General features: G+C 39.0%; 1 protein-coding gene across 1 annotated transcript in view; it reads right to left on the bottom strand.

The window, feature by feature from the left end:
* OTOGL (otogelin like) overlaps positions 1-16,228 on the bottom strand; it is a 109,158-nt gene that overhangs the window by 4,362 nt on the left and 88,568 nt on the right. The window contains exons 53-58 of the mRNA XM_040062736.1: positions 10,055-10,118; positions 8,894-9,072; positions 8,423-8,527; positions 7,506-7,625; positions 5,187-5,232; positions 992-1,071 (exon numbers count right to left, since the gene is read on the bottom strand). Of these exons, the coding sequence (XP_039918670.1) occupies positions 992-1,071; positions 5,187-5,232; positions 7,506-7,625; positions 8,423-8,527; positions 8,894-9,072; positions 10,055-10,118 (594 nt within the window). The remainder of the gene's footprint in view (positions 1-991; positions 1,072-5,186; positions 5,233-7,505; positions 7,626-8,422; positions 8,528-8,893; positions 9,073-10,054; positions 10,119-16,228) is intronic.

Below are 16,228 nucleotides of genomic sequence, written 5' to 3'. Positions count from 1 at the left end.
CTTAAAAAACCTATGAGGTTTGACAAAATCTTTCATTTTAGTATTATGAATTTAGTCAATACCATGTCTTTTGTTGTTGTTGTTGCATTGCTGTCTCTTACTGGGTTGTTGAAGTAACTCTGAAGCTCTCCAGACTCATCTCTTAACTATGGCAAATTACTCAAATTTAATCTATATATTTATACTCCCTCATTATCAGTCCTTCTAAAACTAAATAAATATGCCATGCACTCCTACAATTAAAATTTATCATGTCACTATTGACCTTCTATCACGATGGCTTTTAACATGTGATGACATTTTGCCTCTTCCCTAATGACTGCTTAGGTTCTCCAACAGAATCTTGCCAGAGGCCTCTACGAAGTCTTGAGATACTTTTGTCAATTGCTTCCCTTTCTAGTGCTACATGAGAAGCACATTTGCTGCTCAGAAATTTCCTGGGGTCTGTAGATGGGGCTACACCAAAGCTGAGAAATAGGATGTCTTAAGCAGACCCATAAATAAATGTTATTGTGGATTTATGATATGGAAACCCATGCCATATGAGGGAGAAGACAGAGTATAAAGGTCTTCAAAGAAGAATGCCACAGTGTTCCCTCACATTTTAAGATGAAACATTTCTGCTGCTCTTTTAGAGCAGGATATTATTTCACTCTCAAGAGTTCAATGCCTTCATTAGTTAAAGGAATTATAGTCAGTATTTTTAATTTGAAACCAGATGTTTCTCCAGGTAGGAGGGCTCAGTCTTTCAGTCATAGAAATAGCTAGTTTTCCTCAGTCTTTCAGTCATAGAAATAGCTAGTTTTCCTCAGTCTTTCAGTCATAGAAATAGCTAGTTTTCCTCCATTTATGGTAGGATAACATTCCTAGAGTCAAGGGTCTGTTTTCAAGAAGAACGCAGCATTTTTTTGTTGCTTGTTGTTATCTATAACAAACTCCTTAATGCTCAGCTTGGCATGCCATAGGCCCAGCATTGAAATTTTATGCTTACCGGGCTTTGACTTATACAGTCATTTTTTCGTATGGTTGTCCTGATTGTCATTTTCTGGCAAATCTTTTCTTCCTTTTTGCCTGATAAAATAAAAAAAGTGCATACTGAATTAACACATCTTCTACAATGTATTTGCTTCTTAAAAAAGTAAAAATATTAACATAATTTAAATAGTTATACTTCATTTTCATTAATGTACACATGGAAACTACTACTTCCATAATTTTCTTTTTAAATCTATCATATTAATATATTGATCCTGTGCAGTATTATCTATTTTTAGGTGGCACCTATGAATATCAAATGCCCCAAATAAGCTATAAAAATTTTTAAAATATTAAAGTATTAATATCTTTTTAAATTGATCATATGGCAAGAGAAATATAAGTGATTAGAAAAAAATTATTGAGTAATTTTGCAGAGCATTAGAATTAATTCTGTTTTATAGGGAATGTTGAATGCAAATAGGATTTTCATCTGCTTTTTATAAAATTTTCAGAACTTAACATTTGAGAAGGTGAAGGTGTAAATATGATTACAATCTTCATGCTATTTTGCATGATTAAAATTTAAATATAATTATATTATTTCAATATATTTTTTAGAAATATGTTCTTCAAGGAAGCCTTGAAAGAGAGACAAGCATTTGCTAAATAGGTGCACTTTTTATCACCAGATCTGAAGCATGTAGCACATTCAATCAGCATACAGATCTAGGATGAAGGAAATACTGAATTTTTATGTTCAGTCTTGGAGATATTAATAGGAGGGTTTGAGGCTCTTTTTTATTTGAAAAATAAAGCTGTACAGTGAAAAGCCATTTTTTAGCACAGTAAAAGTCATAATATAATACTGAAAAATTAAACATATAGTTTTTCATGCTTCACTGTGTATCAGACCATTATTACTGTCTGTGTCACAGCAGTTATTTAGATCTCCCGATCCACTATCCATCAAAATAATCTGTTAGTTTTGCTGTGTAACCATTCTGGATATACAGCATATAAAACAACAAGTACTATTCAGTAGTTTCTTGACCTTCCTTCAAAGTTGGGTGTACAGAAAAACAACTCTTCTGTTTCCCAGAAGCTTGAGAGTACTTTTATAAGATAATTGATCTCTGAGTAAGCAAGATATTCTGCAACCACAGCTCCATTAAAATTAGGTTGGCTGCAGAGTACAGTTAGATTTCAACCTGTGCATTGAAGAATCAAACAAAATTCTGTAACTGAATTAGCAGATCCTTGTATGGGCAAAGTTGTTAGACTGTAACATCTCACTTTTCCTTCCTCAGAAACACTTTAAAAAATTTCTGTGATGTTTCAATCTGAAAGTGTTTGCCAGCATGAGTATGAGAAAGTCTAATCTTTAGTCTAATCTTTGTACTGCTACAAGTCATACAGAGATATATATCTAACATTTCAGCATATAAACTGCTGATGTCTTATGAAAGCTCTGCTGTACACTTTCTTTTCTCCAACCTTGAACTGTAAAGATCTGCATTTCAGTATCAGATGTGCTTTGTTTACTCACTCCTTATATGAGGAAGTTTTTGTGACTCACCTATCCTAAAAAGCAAATTATGAGTGTACTGCAACAGTTCCATAACATTCTGTAATTTCTGGTGTAAAAAGTGTATAGCAATCTATGGGGTTGTAATTGCATGTGTTGTGTCCCCCTCTCTGCCCCTGCTGTCAATATTTTTGTAACTTTGAAAAACATATTATTTGTGACAAAGAAGAAGTACAGCATAAATCCATATCTGCAAAGGTGAGACCAGACAGTAACACACACTCTTGCTCAACTTTAAAGGCAAAAAGATTTCCATCATTAAATTTAGAGACCTGGATAACAGTATTCTGGATTATGATTTTTTTAAAGTAACATTTCTTATTAAAACTACCCTGTACAGTAATTTATGTGATAAAAAACCAATTTCTACAATAAGCAGCAAGGATAACTGTCAACAGCATATACCAGAAGTGGATGAACCTAATTCTGACAGGTGCTGAGCAGTGAATCTTAACCAGGCTTTAGAAAACCACTGATTTGGGAGGCCAGCAAAGGATCAGCATCTCTCAGTATCAGGCCCAGAGCCATTAACTGCATGGTAACATCCAATGATGATGACAGCTATGATACATATATCAAGCAGTGCTTATATTATTAAAAAAAAAAAAAAAATTATTAAAAATAGTACCTGGTTCACAATTAATACTACCAGTAGGCACTACTGGACTAATGGCAAAGGGTAATAGACCCAATCCAGAACCTGGCAGAATCATTAGGAATAGAAGATTCTCATGAAATAAAAACATTTCTGTATAAATGACACTTCATTAATTCTTACACTGCCAACTGCAATTTTTCTTTTAGCAAAAGAAGATGAGCTTTCCTATTAGTCTTCTACAATTTAGAAACTCTGCAGCTGCTTCAAGTCTCACTAAAAATGGCCTATACTTTATTACCCTCCTGGTTAACACACAACTGAAATGCTTACTTTTTAAACCAAACTTTTGGAATTTGTCTATGGCAAGGTAAGAATTAAATATATGCACTCACTTTGCATGCATTAAATCAAGCTCTTTCAGAAAAGTTATTTGTTCCCATTAAAATCCCAATGTGTTGCAAGCTCTATTAATAAGTTCATGTCTTAACTGCTCCACCACAGGGCACATGCTTTTAGTTAAAAATAAAACAAAATAAAAATAAAATAGCATATAATTGTATGAATAATATGTGGGGGGTTTAGCAGCCACCTCAGCAAGTATTTCTGAAGTACAACAATGCCTTTCCTGAGGCCACAGAATATGGCTGAAATTATAAATCTTCCTTGTCAACAGAGAACTAGCAGTCAATAATTTTTAAGACTAATTTTTTAAATAATGCCAACCTTTTCTTTTCTTTCTTTTTTTTTCTTTTTTTTTCCTTTTTTTTTTTTTTTTTTTCCTTTTAGGGGATGAGGGGGCAGATTTTGTTTTTTTCACACAGTTTATCTCATGAGAGAAAGATTATTGATTAGTAAGATTTTAGTACAATTCTGGTGTGTTACTTCTCTATGGTGATTCTCAATTTAAACAAAACATATTCTGTTGTATTTAAATGCCTTTCCTTTTCCATGTTTTGGTTACAATGGAATAACAATATTTGCAGTTTCCTTTCTAAGACTCACATGGCTTGGAAACTTGGTATTGTTCGGTATTTTATAAATACCACTACTTCTCGTTATTTCTCGAAATTATAATCAATACATTGCACTTCAGTTTTATATAATAACTGTGTAATGTATGTTTATAAGTCTGCAACTTGCTATTCAATAATGTTAAGTAAAGATTTGTATACAAAAATTCCAAAGACTAATTTGCTTTTACTCTAATGTTGAACACAAAAAAGGCCACAAAAGAGGGTTAAGATTTTCTGTAATGTTGAACATGCCCTTGCTCTACACAATTAGTTTTATAAAACAGTGTTTTATATATATATACATACACACATAATTATGTAAGTAGATAATAAGAATTTTTCTAGTCAAAACTGCAGAGAAAACCAGTTTGTTCTCAATTTATTTTTAAAATTGCATAAATTGTGAAAACTTTATGTCAGATTGAGTCACATTTAATTATATTTTAAAGTTACACACTTTAAAATGTGAATGTATTACCAGATATTAAAAGGCTGATTTTATATATGCATTTTATATAATCAGTATTAATTTCTCCTCATTTGGGATTTAAGAAAAAACATTCCAGTATTTTGGACCTAGAAAATACATATTAGGGATACAGAATAAATTGCTAAGTTTGAAGATGTTTTGCAAAAAGTCATTGAATCACGAATTACTTTTAAGAGGAAAAATTCTTGTCTTTTAGGTGAAGATCGTATAGGTGTGATTTGAGAGCTAACTTAACGATAAAGAGAACATTTTAAGTGTTTTAATTGAGACTATTTTAATCTTCCATGGGTTATATTTGGAGAGATTTGGTTATACTCCAGAACAGTAATATTAAAAATCACTGAGTCAGCAGCCAAATGAAGCAAGATCTTTTAATAAGAGTAGTTAGGCAACTACAACAATTTTATGTGATTTGTAGGAGAACTGCATGCTTTTTCCCTCATGTCCCAGCAACAGAGGTTAAAAAATAAGCCCTCCAAAACCAAAGCCAAACTAGCACATATTGCAGCCTTCATCACTTACAGGTCTTGCAGCAGCCATCATTATACGTCTGCACAATTCCTCCATTCTAGGAAAATAAAAGAAGAATATAGCAAAAAAGTCTGGGCCCAATGCAAATGGAAATTTTATCTCAAGACATTCTACGTTTTAAAGACGTCAAACTAATAAAAAGTTGTGCCATTAAAAGCAAGAGAATGTATCAACTGAAGGTTTGGTTCACAAATTCTTTACAGCCTTTGAAACTGAAAATTAACTCGTCACTCATGGCAAGTTCATTCGTGTTCAGTTGACATCTGATCTAGTTTCCTTTGAAGAAGTCACTTAGTTTCTATAACCATGTTTTTTATATAATCTACTATAATCCATTTCCCCACTATGGAGATTAATTAGGATAGTGAGACATAAACTTTAGAGAATTAAGGATTTTTAGAGGGGTTAAGATTTTAGTTAGAGATCAGCTTTGCTGAAATTAACTAAAGTAGATAGGTAGGCTTTGCTGAAATTAAAAGTTAGTAATTAAGAGAAATTGGGTTTGGGATCACTCTTCCATATTAGAATAACTGATTACTTGTTAACTTTATGTTTGGTTAGCTGTGTTTATAATGAAGAATACAGAAATTGATAAATAGCTTTTAGCAACATAAGACAATTGTAGGCCTCCTCTGCCCAGAAACCCATTGAATGGTCAAGAAGACAGGAAAGAGGAGTCCTACCGAGGGTTCATTTATCACATTTGCATTGAAAAGGTGGAAAGGTCAGAACGAGGAAGACTTCTTTACTTCCTCATTTTGGGGACCCCCTCCATGAAAAGGACCGCCGACCCATTTCAAAGGATAAACTACGCATGCTTAATAGCTTTTGAGCTAATTAACATATGAAGCGGGAAATGGGATGCACCAAGGTTATGAATATGCATTTGTGTTTTGGGTATTCAATACTTGTAAATAAAAGGACTCTGTAATCACATGTAAATTGCGGTGTGAATTTGGGAGCTATCCCATCATCGTAATAAACATAGTAATAAACACGTACTTTCTAACTTTAAACTGTTAGAGAGTTTTTGTCTGTCTTAGTTGGGTATCGATACTAGATCAATACCCATATTTTCTTTAATAAGTCAATAGTTTCAAAACTAAGCCCAGATCTGCATATCAAGCAGACTATAGAACATAAATAGAACTCTTAGGATAACATCAGACAAAAGACAGAAATTTTTCAGCTTCTGTCTTGTCATGCAAGCACATATTTTTTACCTCATTACATTGAGTAAGTTGTTCAAAAACTTCTTAAAAGAGCACTTAAACTCAGATATTCCTGAATTATCCTGAACTGCCTGTGAGAAAAGCTTTCTTCTCAGCTACTGGTTCAAGCCTATGCTCAGCATCTCTCAAAAACAGGTCAGATTGATTCAGAAAGTTAATTTTAGGGCTCCATTCTTCAAAATCTTAACCTAATAGATGGTGTCAGAATGGTTCCAAGGAAGAAACTCAAGCATTACCTCAAAGTAGTACAGGCATTATTTTTAAATAGAATACCTTCTTCAGGACTGGAAGAAATGGGAATGTTTTTAAACAAATGGAAGGGATAAGTAGGTACTAAATGTATAATCTGTAGTCAAGGCAGCAGTGGTACTTATCCTCTCTACGTATTTGTTTATCATTATTTGTAGCTCATACTAAATATAGGTTGTACTACAAGTGAAAGTTTTACAAGTATTATAAAGTTAGAGATTTATTAAATTAATAATTAAACCATAAGCAAATATGCAATCTTTGTGAAGAAAACATGTCCTTCAAAGCAGTTTATGTGGATATTCTACCTTTATATTTTTAAATATTTGATGTAGGTAGATACCCTACATTTTTTGTTATGTTATACAAATTTTAGTTTAAGAGATAATAAAGTTTATATATACTCATCTCCCTAATCATTGCACAACTTAAGGAATTTTTAATATAGCAGACTTTTATATGGAGCATTTTTGGATTTCCTGATCTGATTTATGTATTGTATGTGTTCTATGAACTTGGCAAAGTATTATTCCAAACTAAAGACACAGTGGTTAGCACTTTATATAGTAGTATATCAAGCATGATTCCAATTCCACCATATTCTAAAAGAAGTCATCAACAAGACCCCAGCCAAACTCTTTCACTCTTCACAGATATTTTGTCAGAAAAAAACCCCAGGAGTCTAGGAAATTACTGCAAATTGCTCATTTACACGCTTTTACTTACCACTTTTTTAATTTAAAGAAAGTGCATGAAGTTTGCATGTGTTGTGGAGTGTAAGCCAAAATCCAGAGCAATTATTGTCACTTACCTTACCCAAAGTACAAACCTTTGTACACTCAGTGTCATTAAACGGGGGGCAGACAACACTAGACCCCAGTACAATAGCCCCTGCAGCAGTCTTTACACATTTGTAGTTGGTACAATTGGATGTCCAGGTGCTTCCTTCCTGAATATATAAAAAAGCCATTGTTAGGAAAGCCAAAACACTTCAGCTTTATCTCCAACCTGAAATGTCTGTAAAAGTAGTGCCCTCATGCTGTAGCATTTACTGGAGTGGAAAGTCTGCTACAGACTACCCATAGATGGCAAAAGGGAAAGACCATCCTCCAAGTACCAGAGGTTATTCCTCCCTGGAGCCATGGCTCTACCCACCAGCATGCAGCTGAGCAAGGGTGTCCTACTGCAGAAAGAAAGGAGACTGTGCCAGTTCAGTTGTATCTTTTGCTCTGAAATCAATTGGAAATATGAACCAAGTCATGGCCACATCTAAATTTCTGCGTATGTGGATGCTGGAACACACCATCAAGACTCTGAACCCCAGAGCCTCAATTTGCACTTTTTCTTTCTGTAGTAACCAGCATGAAGAGAAGAGTGGCCCTCCTGAGAAAAGAGGGACATAGAAGTCCTGATGTAGGCTCAGGAGCTCTCAACACATCTAAATCATTTAGAGCTACAGTTTGAATCCTGTTCTGCAGTTAGAGCATATCCAGCCTTAAGTAAATGATGATATTTGCATATCTTTGCAGAAAATATTACAAGCAATATGATATTTACATGTGTGAAATGGCAGATCTTTAGATAAACACACTCATTTCCAATCATAGATCATAAATATAAGCATATAACGAGCAGTAAGGAGGTATGAAGCAAGAATGACAGCATGAGTTAACTAAAAAATGCCTGCCAGACTCCTGTCTATTGCATCATTACAGTTACTTCCTATCTCTGTTCAGAGGCACTTACCTCATACACAATCAGCGTTCCATTCTCTGTATGAAAAGAGCAGGACACATTTTGACATGTACCACAACAACTATGGTGACTGAAGGAAGGAATATATACTTGATGCTGGAAAGAAAGGAAAGGAAGAAGACAAACTAGCACTTTTAAAACATACATTATATGGTAATTATTTGATTTCTGAAATTAAAAACACTAAGGAAAACAATGGATGGATGGGCAGATGGATGGATGGATGGATGGATGGATGGATGGATGGATGGATGGATGGATGGATGGATTGACAGACAGATAGGTTTACATAGGCTGCTAGAAACTGCATCTCAAAATAATCATGTAGACAGAAGATACACATCATCAGTCCTAAGTTCTCAAGTTCTTGTTGAGTAAACAGGACTAGCAAAAATCTTCACTAAAACTTTTATCCTAGTTGTGCTCACAAATTGCATCATTCTTGTATTTTAAAATACTCACAGCTTCACATTGCTGGGAACAGTTAATCATTGTGAAATGCATGGCATTGTAGCCAGTGTTCTGATCTTTTTCTTGTAAACATTGTACAGTGTAACAAAGGTCTCCATCCAAGTACTGAATCACTGACTGTCCAGGATTCAGTACTGTGACCCCTTGGAAGATGCACACATCATCCTTCTCTAAAACCAAAAGAAATAAATGTTACCAGAGAGGAAAGGGGAAAAAAAAAAAAAAAAAAAAAAAAAAAAAAAAAAAAAAAAAAATATTTAAGAGAACCACTGAAAAGACAAAAGTAGGGCAAATTGCTATTCACTGCAAAAGTATTCTGCCTGTTAGACTTGATTGGTTTGTGGTTTTAATTACCAAACAAGAGCGGAAGGAATGATAATTCAGTTTTAGAAAATGCTGCAAAATGCCAAACTGCCAAAAACTGATATTTTTTTCTACTATGGAAGTAAAAAAAAAACCTCGGTTGTTCTTATTTTAAAAGTGTTCTAATATTTAACATTCAGCCATTCTGTACATCACAAAATGTAGCCTTTCTGTCAATTAAACTACTCTGTCTGCAAATACCCATGGTCCAGTAATCTGCTCAGGCTGTACCATAAATATGTGCTTGGCTCTTGGAGGCAGTTTAGCCTGACCTGCTGCCAGGATTGGAGCTTGCCTCAGCACCCCCATGCACAGTACAGCTGAAATCTACTCTACATGGGTAGCTGAGCAAGGGAAGGGAGCAAAGCTCTGATCTCAAGACTGGCTCTCTCTGCTTGTGCTGGCTGAGCAGGTCTGTTGCTCTGTATGAGATGTCTCATTTGTGTTGAAATCGGACTAGGAGCAGCTGCCTGACTCACACTCAGCTACCGTTCACAGCCTGCTTCCTACTTGCCTCTCACCAGAGAGACTGTACCTGACTCTGAGAGCATGGGCGCTTCTACAGCACTCCCAAACTCTGCCAGAATAGACACAAAATGGATGGGTTAGCAGGGAAATCATCATATTCAGAAAAGAGAGTATCTATCACTGCATAACTAGACAGACACACATGAAATTGAGTGTTTGTGGGGTTTTTTGAGAAGGTTACAATTACCTTATTTCTACTTTCTTTGCACGCCCTTTTAGCTAAAAACTAAAACACAACAATGAGGAATATGAAAAAGTTACCACAAATGTAGTGAGTGCATCCACAAGCACTGGAAACACTGTTATCTATTTTTTTAACTTCTCCCTGAGTATAGAAAGATGAAAGTTTGCAAAGTCATGCAGAATTAAATGCAGTTCCACACAGACAATTTTTCTCTAAAAAGGTAAAGTATTACTTTCATCACTTCCACCCCTTGCTTCATAAAAGAGAAAAATTGCAATGTACTCAAGAAACAGTAGCACATTGAGAGTTATTCAGTGTATTTATCCCTTAAAACAGGAAACAGCACTTCATTTTCTGTAGTGGTGTATAGAATAGCAGAGTCAATAAACACTGAGATACTAAGTTATTTCAATAACAAGTATCTTCACAAAAGATTGCCTCCTAAGAATTTTCTTCTGAAAGATAGGTGAAAGCCGTTTACATCTCAAATTTCTTAATAGACTTGAAAGTATGCTGTCTTCACATAAGGAAAAAAATTCATAGGCATTGGATAAGAAAAATATGGTCACTGTGGTATTAATGAGAGTTTGAATGTTCAGGTGTGGCAGCTCACCACGAGACTAGACGACCGCCGATGGCAAAGGAAAGAACCTGCTCTTTGTCTGGGGGGAAAATATTGCTTTATTCTCCAGTCCTGCACTGCTTTGACTGGAGATCTTCCCCAATCGCTTTCTGGGCCAGAGAGAGCTCAGCCCCGCCCATCCGGGGGTGTTTTCCCCAGGGGGCAGGGCCCAGAGGCAGGGACAAGAAATCATCCAATCAGGGAGAAGGGGCAGGGGAAGAGAATCAGGTTACAGATAAGCAAGGAAAAATCACATGATACAGATTACAAATCCGATAAAACACAATATAAACAAAATTAATGCATTACAACATTTCCCCTTTTCTTATTAAATTAAGAAGAAGGAAGGCTCGGTTCGTGGGAGATGCTCAAAGTTCAGACTTTGAGTACCTTTAAAGTTGCAGAAGAAAAATTACTTTTAGTGTAAACTGTTTAGAAAAACACTGTTAAGGAATAATGATAATTATAAGGAGAAGATTCGGCGCTTTCTCCTCCTCCAGGCAGCACTGGCCACTTCTCGAGCCTCTGCAGGTGATTTTGCAGTTTTAGAGACGAAAGGTTTCACCCACTTGGCAGGCACCCACTTGGGACCTGAGGGAGTGGACACGCAGGCGTATCCACGACCCCAGGTGATCAGATCATGAGGACCCTCCGTTTCCCTGGTTGCTGGATCCTTTACCATTACCAGAGGCTTTGCTTTCAGCTGCAGTTGGCAGTTCTCTCTGAAATGGCGCACAATTGGTGGGTTAAGATTTTCAAATGTAGAATTTAAAAAGTTCAGCGTGAACAAGGCCTTGGACAACTGGATTTGGGGTGTTTCTAGTTTTAGAGACTGATGTTGTGGGTTGAGGACCCTTTTGAGATTTTGGTGGGCTCTTTCCACGATGGCCTGACCTGTCGGGGAGTAGGGGATGCCTGTTTTGTGCTCTACTCCCCATTGCTGCAGGAAGCTTCTGAACTCCTTGGATGTGTATGTGGGTCCACTATCAGTTTTTATTGATTTGGGGATGCCCAGGAAGGAGAAAGCCTGTATTAGGTGTTTCATGGCATCACTAGACTTCTCCCCTGTGTGGGCAGAGGCATAGACAGCTCCAGAAAAGGTGTTGACAGATACATGGGCATACCTTTGCCTACCAAAGGACATGATGTAGGTCACGTCTGCTTGCCACACCTCACAGCTGTTCAATCCCCTGGGGTTCGCTCCTGCACTCAGGGCTGGGAGTGCGTGTTGCTGGCACGAGGGGCACACTGACACAATTGCCCGAGCCTGTTCCCGAGTTAGGTGGAACTGGTGGACTAGGCCTGGCGCATTCTGGTGAAAAAGCTGATGGCTGATTTTGGCTTGTCCAAAGATGTTTGGGAGTGGGGCCATCTCCACAGGTGCAGCAAGAGCATCAGCCCTTCTGTTGCCCTTGGCTATGAATCCTGGTAAATCGGTGTGTGCACCACATAAAATTGTTGCTCTCAGTGGGAGATCAGATTTACTAGTTTTGAGAGCAAGTTGAAAAGTGCGGAATTGGAGACCTCACTCAGTACAGCTTGTTCAGCTCTGGATACTACACCTGCTACATAGGCCGAATCTGTGATCAAATTGAATGGTTCAGGAAACTTTTCAAAAGCTCTAACAACTGCAGCCAACTCAACTACCTGAGGTGATCCTTCCACCTCGACAATATCTTTTTCCCACTGCTGAGTTTGAGGATTTTTCTAAGTTATTACTGATTTATGAGATGTTCCAGATGCATCTGTAAAAACGGTTAAAGCCTTTAAAGGCCTCCTGTTCTGAACACTTTTTAATGATAATTTGAACTGAATTTGTTCTCTAAATAATTTGTGAGCAGGCCGATGAATTGAAATTTGACCTGTGTAGCTATCCAGAGCAAACTGCAAAGCTTCATTTTCATGAATCAGGTGTTCCAACATTGCTTTTGTGATTTGGCCCGAGTTTATCTCAACTGGGATGTGAATACACTCAAAATCACTTCCTACCAACTCCCTGACCTGGGTCCTGGCTTTCCGGATCAATTCTGCTACCAGTTCCTGTGGCCTGGTCATTCTTTTGGACTGGTGGTGACTGAGGAAAACCCACTCTATGATTAAGAGGGGATCCCTACAGTCTTTGTCCTTTTTTGATTTTTCCACTCTTTCCCACTGAAAAATCATCCCGTGTAAGCGTGGCAATTTGCCTAAAATGATGAATTTGAATGGCAAGTCTGATTTGCACCTGTTGGCCTGTCTGGTGGCCATACAGTCCTGTACCTTTTCTAGGGCTGCTCTTGCCTCTTGGGTGAGGGTCCTCGGAGAACTTAGCTCCTCTCCCCCTTTAAAAAGATTAAACAGGGGATCTAGGTCTTCAGTGGTCAGATCTAGCCAAGCTCTTACCCAATTTAAGGACCCACACAACTGCTGGACATCTGCTAAGGTCTTGATATTATTTTTGACAACCAATTTTTGCGGCACAATGGTCCGCTTACCAATCTCCAGACCCAGGTACTTCCAAGGCAGCATCCTTTGAATCTTTTCCTCCTGAAGCTCGAACCCTGCAGCAACCAAAGAATCGATTGTCAGGTCAAGCGCGTGGGACAGTAAGTCATCATTGGGGGCACACACGAGCACATCATCCGTGTAGTGCAGTATGATGGCTTCTCCTACAGCTGTGCACACTGGGGACAGCAGGGAAGAGAGGTACTACTGACAAATAGATGGCGAGCTTTTCATCCCTTGGGGAAGAAATTTCCAGTGGTATCTTTTCCTTGGGGCTTCTGGGTTGAGGGTAGGAACTGAGAAGGCGAAACATGGGGCATCGTCAGGGTGCAGAGGGATCTTGAAAAAACAATCTTTGATATCAATAACTGCCAAATTCCAATTTTGGGGGAGCATCACTGGGGATGGCATCCCTGGTTGGAGAGAACCCATGTCCTCAATGACATTATTAATTTGATGGACATCATGGAGGAGCCGCCACTTGCCTTTGTTTGCCTTTTTTATAACAAAGACTGCGGAATTCCACGGAGACGTGGTTTCCACAATGTGGCCTTTAGCTAGCTGTTCATTCACTAGCTCCTGAAGTGCCTTCAATTTTTCTTTACTGAGTGGCCACTGCTCTACCCAGACTGGTGAATCAGTTTTCCAATTGCTTTTCTGGGTAGGGTGCTCTTCAGTGGCCGCAGCCTGAAAAACCGGGGGGCATCTGGAATGCCAGTCGTGACCCCTCACTGGGCCATCAGGTCTATCCCCCACAAGGGCTCTGAATAATCTAAAACAAATGGACGCAGCTAATTGTCCATTCAGCCCCTTAATTTGCACAACACTTTTGATTGTTTTGCCCATTTCATTCCCCCTATACCTTCTACGTGCCCAGCCACATTTTCCAGTTCCCAATGTGAGGGCTACATCCTTTCTGGTACAATCCATGCCTGTGTCCAAAACTCCTTTGAGGTTTATTACTTCACCACCGTGACGGACCTCACACCCTATTATGAGTTTGTCCCTCCCAGTAACTCGTGTGGGGCAAACCTCAAGGTGTTTGTCCCTTGTGCTGCTTTTTTCAGGGAACGGGTCAGGTGCTGAAATTGCCTGAGCTATTATCTGCCCCTCAGGCAGAAACAAAAGTGGGCGGACACAGTGCAGCCAGAGAACTAATTGTTTAGGGTTTGATGAGACGAGACCCGGAAGGATCTCGATCTCTCTCGGTGTGTACTTGGTGTCCCCAAGGACGACATACTTACTGCCAATATGTTGCCAGGAGCCTAGCACTTGTAGATCCAATGAACCTAAGTGCCAGGCCGTGTCACTTAGGTGCAAGGATTCTGTCAGTTGCAACCTAAAAGGCTTTTGGAGACATTCTGTGGTTAGATAGGGTCTGCTTACATCATGATCTGAAAGGGTCATATCTGGTGACTTCTGCTGAAAGGTAGAATTGATTATAACAGGATTATTTGATTTAACATTTGCATTTTTTAGTTTTTTCTCTCCCCCCCCGATTTGCCCTATTTATGTCGGCACACTGGGCAAGTAAGTGCTGACATTTTAGTTTTTTGAAAAATTCCCTTTGAACTATTGAGACCTCCCACCCCCATTGTCTCAAAAGTCCAGAAATTGCTTCTTTAAAGAGCATTGAGATGCCCAATGTCCAGCCTGATCACACAGGAGACACATCGTTCTTCTCTTGGGTGGTGGCTGTGGCACAGGCACAGAGGGCATGGCGTCTGCTGTGGCAGCTCTTTGCGGTGGTCTGAATGCATCTCTGTAACTGTGATTAAGGTGTGCTGTCATGAAAGGGACTTTCTGAGTGCATACGTGCAGCATGTCATCTAAGGTTGGAGCTGGTTCCATGGGCAGGCTGAGGATGGCTGCCTTGCACTGTTCGTTTGCATTAGTCAGTGCCATTTCCTCCAGGACCTGTTCCTGGGCTCCTTCATTCTTAACCTGTAACTCGATAGCTCGGGTTAATCGCTCAAGAAACATTACAAAAGGTTCTGATGGAAGCTGCTTTATTTTACTGTAAGGCTGGAAGGACCCATCGGGCTGGATTGAAAAGAATGCTTTTAAAGCAGTCTCTTTAATGCGTTCTAAAACAGCTAAAGGAATTTCTTGAGCTTGCTTGAGTGCTGTGACCTATTCACCATCACCACATAGATGTTCTAACCGAATTGGCAAATTATTATTATCAACAGCCGTTTCAGGATTTTGCCAAAGCTCCAGGAGTAAATCTCTTAATCTTTTTTTCCATGTGGAGTCCCAAAGCCTGTGTGGATGAAAGGAGGGCAGAAAAAAGCTGCCAGAGGTCAAAGGGAACAATAGGATTCCCTGCTAAATTTGCTTTTAAAAGGCTGCGAAAGTATTCACTTTCGCATCCAAATCTGGCCTGATCTTTGCACAAATCCTGAATCGCTTGTTGGGGGAAGGGGTCCCAATTACTGTGGACAGCACCCCCTCTTTTTGACCGTCGGTATGTGACGGGGTGGCAGAAAAGCCGGGATAATTTCCTGCTTCCGGGTTCCCGGCTCCCCTCCCCCCCTCTCCCCGCCCCACCCCCCGGGCGTGGGAACTGGTATTGTGGGTGGGGAAACCATGGGAACCAGGGGCAGGGAGGGGCTGGAGGCTTGAGTCACGTGGGGTGGAGTTGGAGGGCGGAGGTTTGAGGGTAGGGGGCAGAGTCAGAGGAGAGGGCAGTGCCGGGGGCGGCACCGAAGGGAAGGAGGGGTCTGGGGAGAGGAAGGGATTGTGAAAGGGATTGCGGGAAGGAGGGACAAACAAAGAGAGAGGCTCCTTGTGACTCGAGAGCACATGGCTTTGGTCATTTTGGGGAACAAAGGAGTCCCCTCCATCTTGTGACCCCCCCTTCTGAATTAAGACTAGCTTGGGATTCACTAAGATGGGGGTTTTGTGCACTCAATCTGCCTGCGAAAGTAAACCTAACCTGGGGTTTACCAAATGGGGAAGAAGGGAGTTTTGGGGAAAGTTTAGGGGTCTCTCGAGGAATATCTGATTTTGGGGAAGGGATTTTGGGGTCAGGATAGGGAGAAGCGGAGGAAACTGGGGAAAGTCTACAAGGAACCAGCTTTTTATTATTTTCATTTTGTTTTTGCATTGCAAATAGAATCTGCAGGCTCCAAAGAGCAAAATT

The sequence above is a fragment of the Hirundo rustica genome, chromosome 4, assembly GCF_015227805.2.
Source record: "Hirundo rustica isolate bHirRus1 chromosome 4, bHirRus1.pri.v3, whole genome shotgun sequence".
NCBI classification, from domain to species: Eukaryota; Metazoa; Chordata; class Aves; order Passeriformes; family Hirundinidae; genus Hirundo; species Hirundo rustica.
The sequence above is the reverse complement of the archived record's forward strand: the minus strand, read 5'-3'. Positions and strand labels throughout refer to the sequence as shown.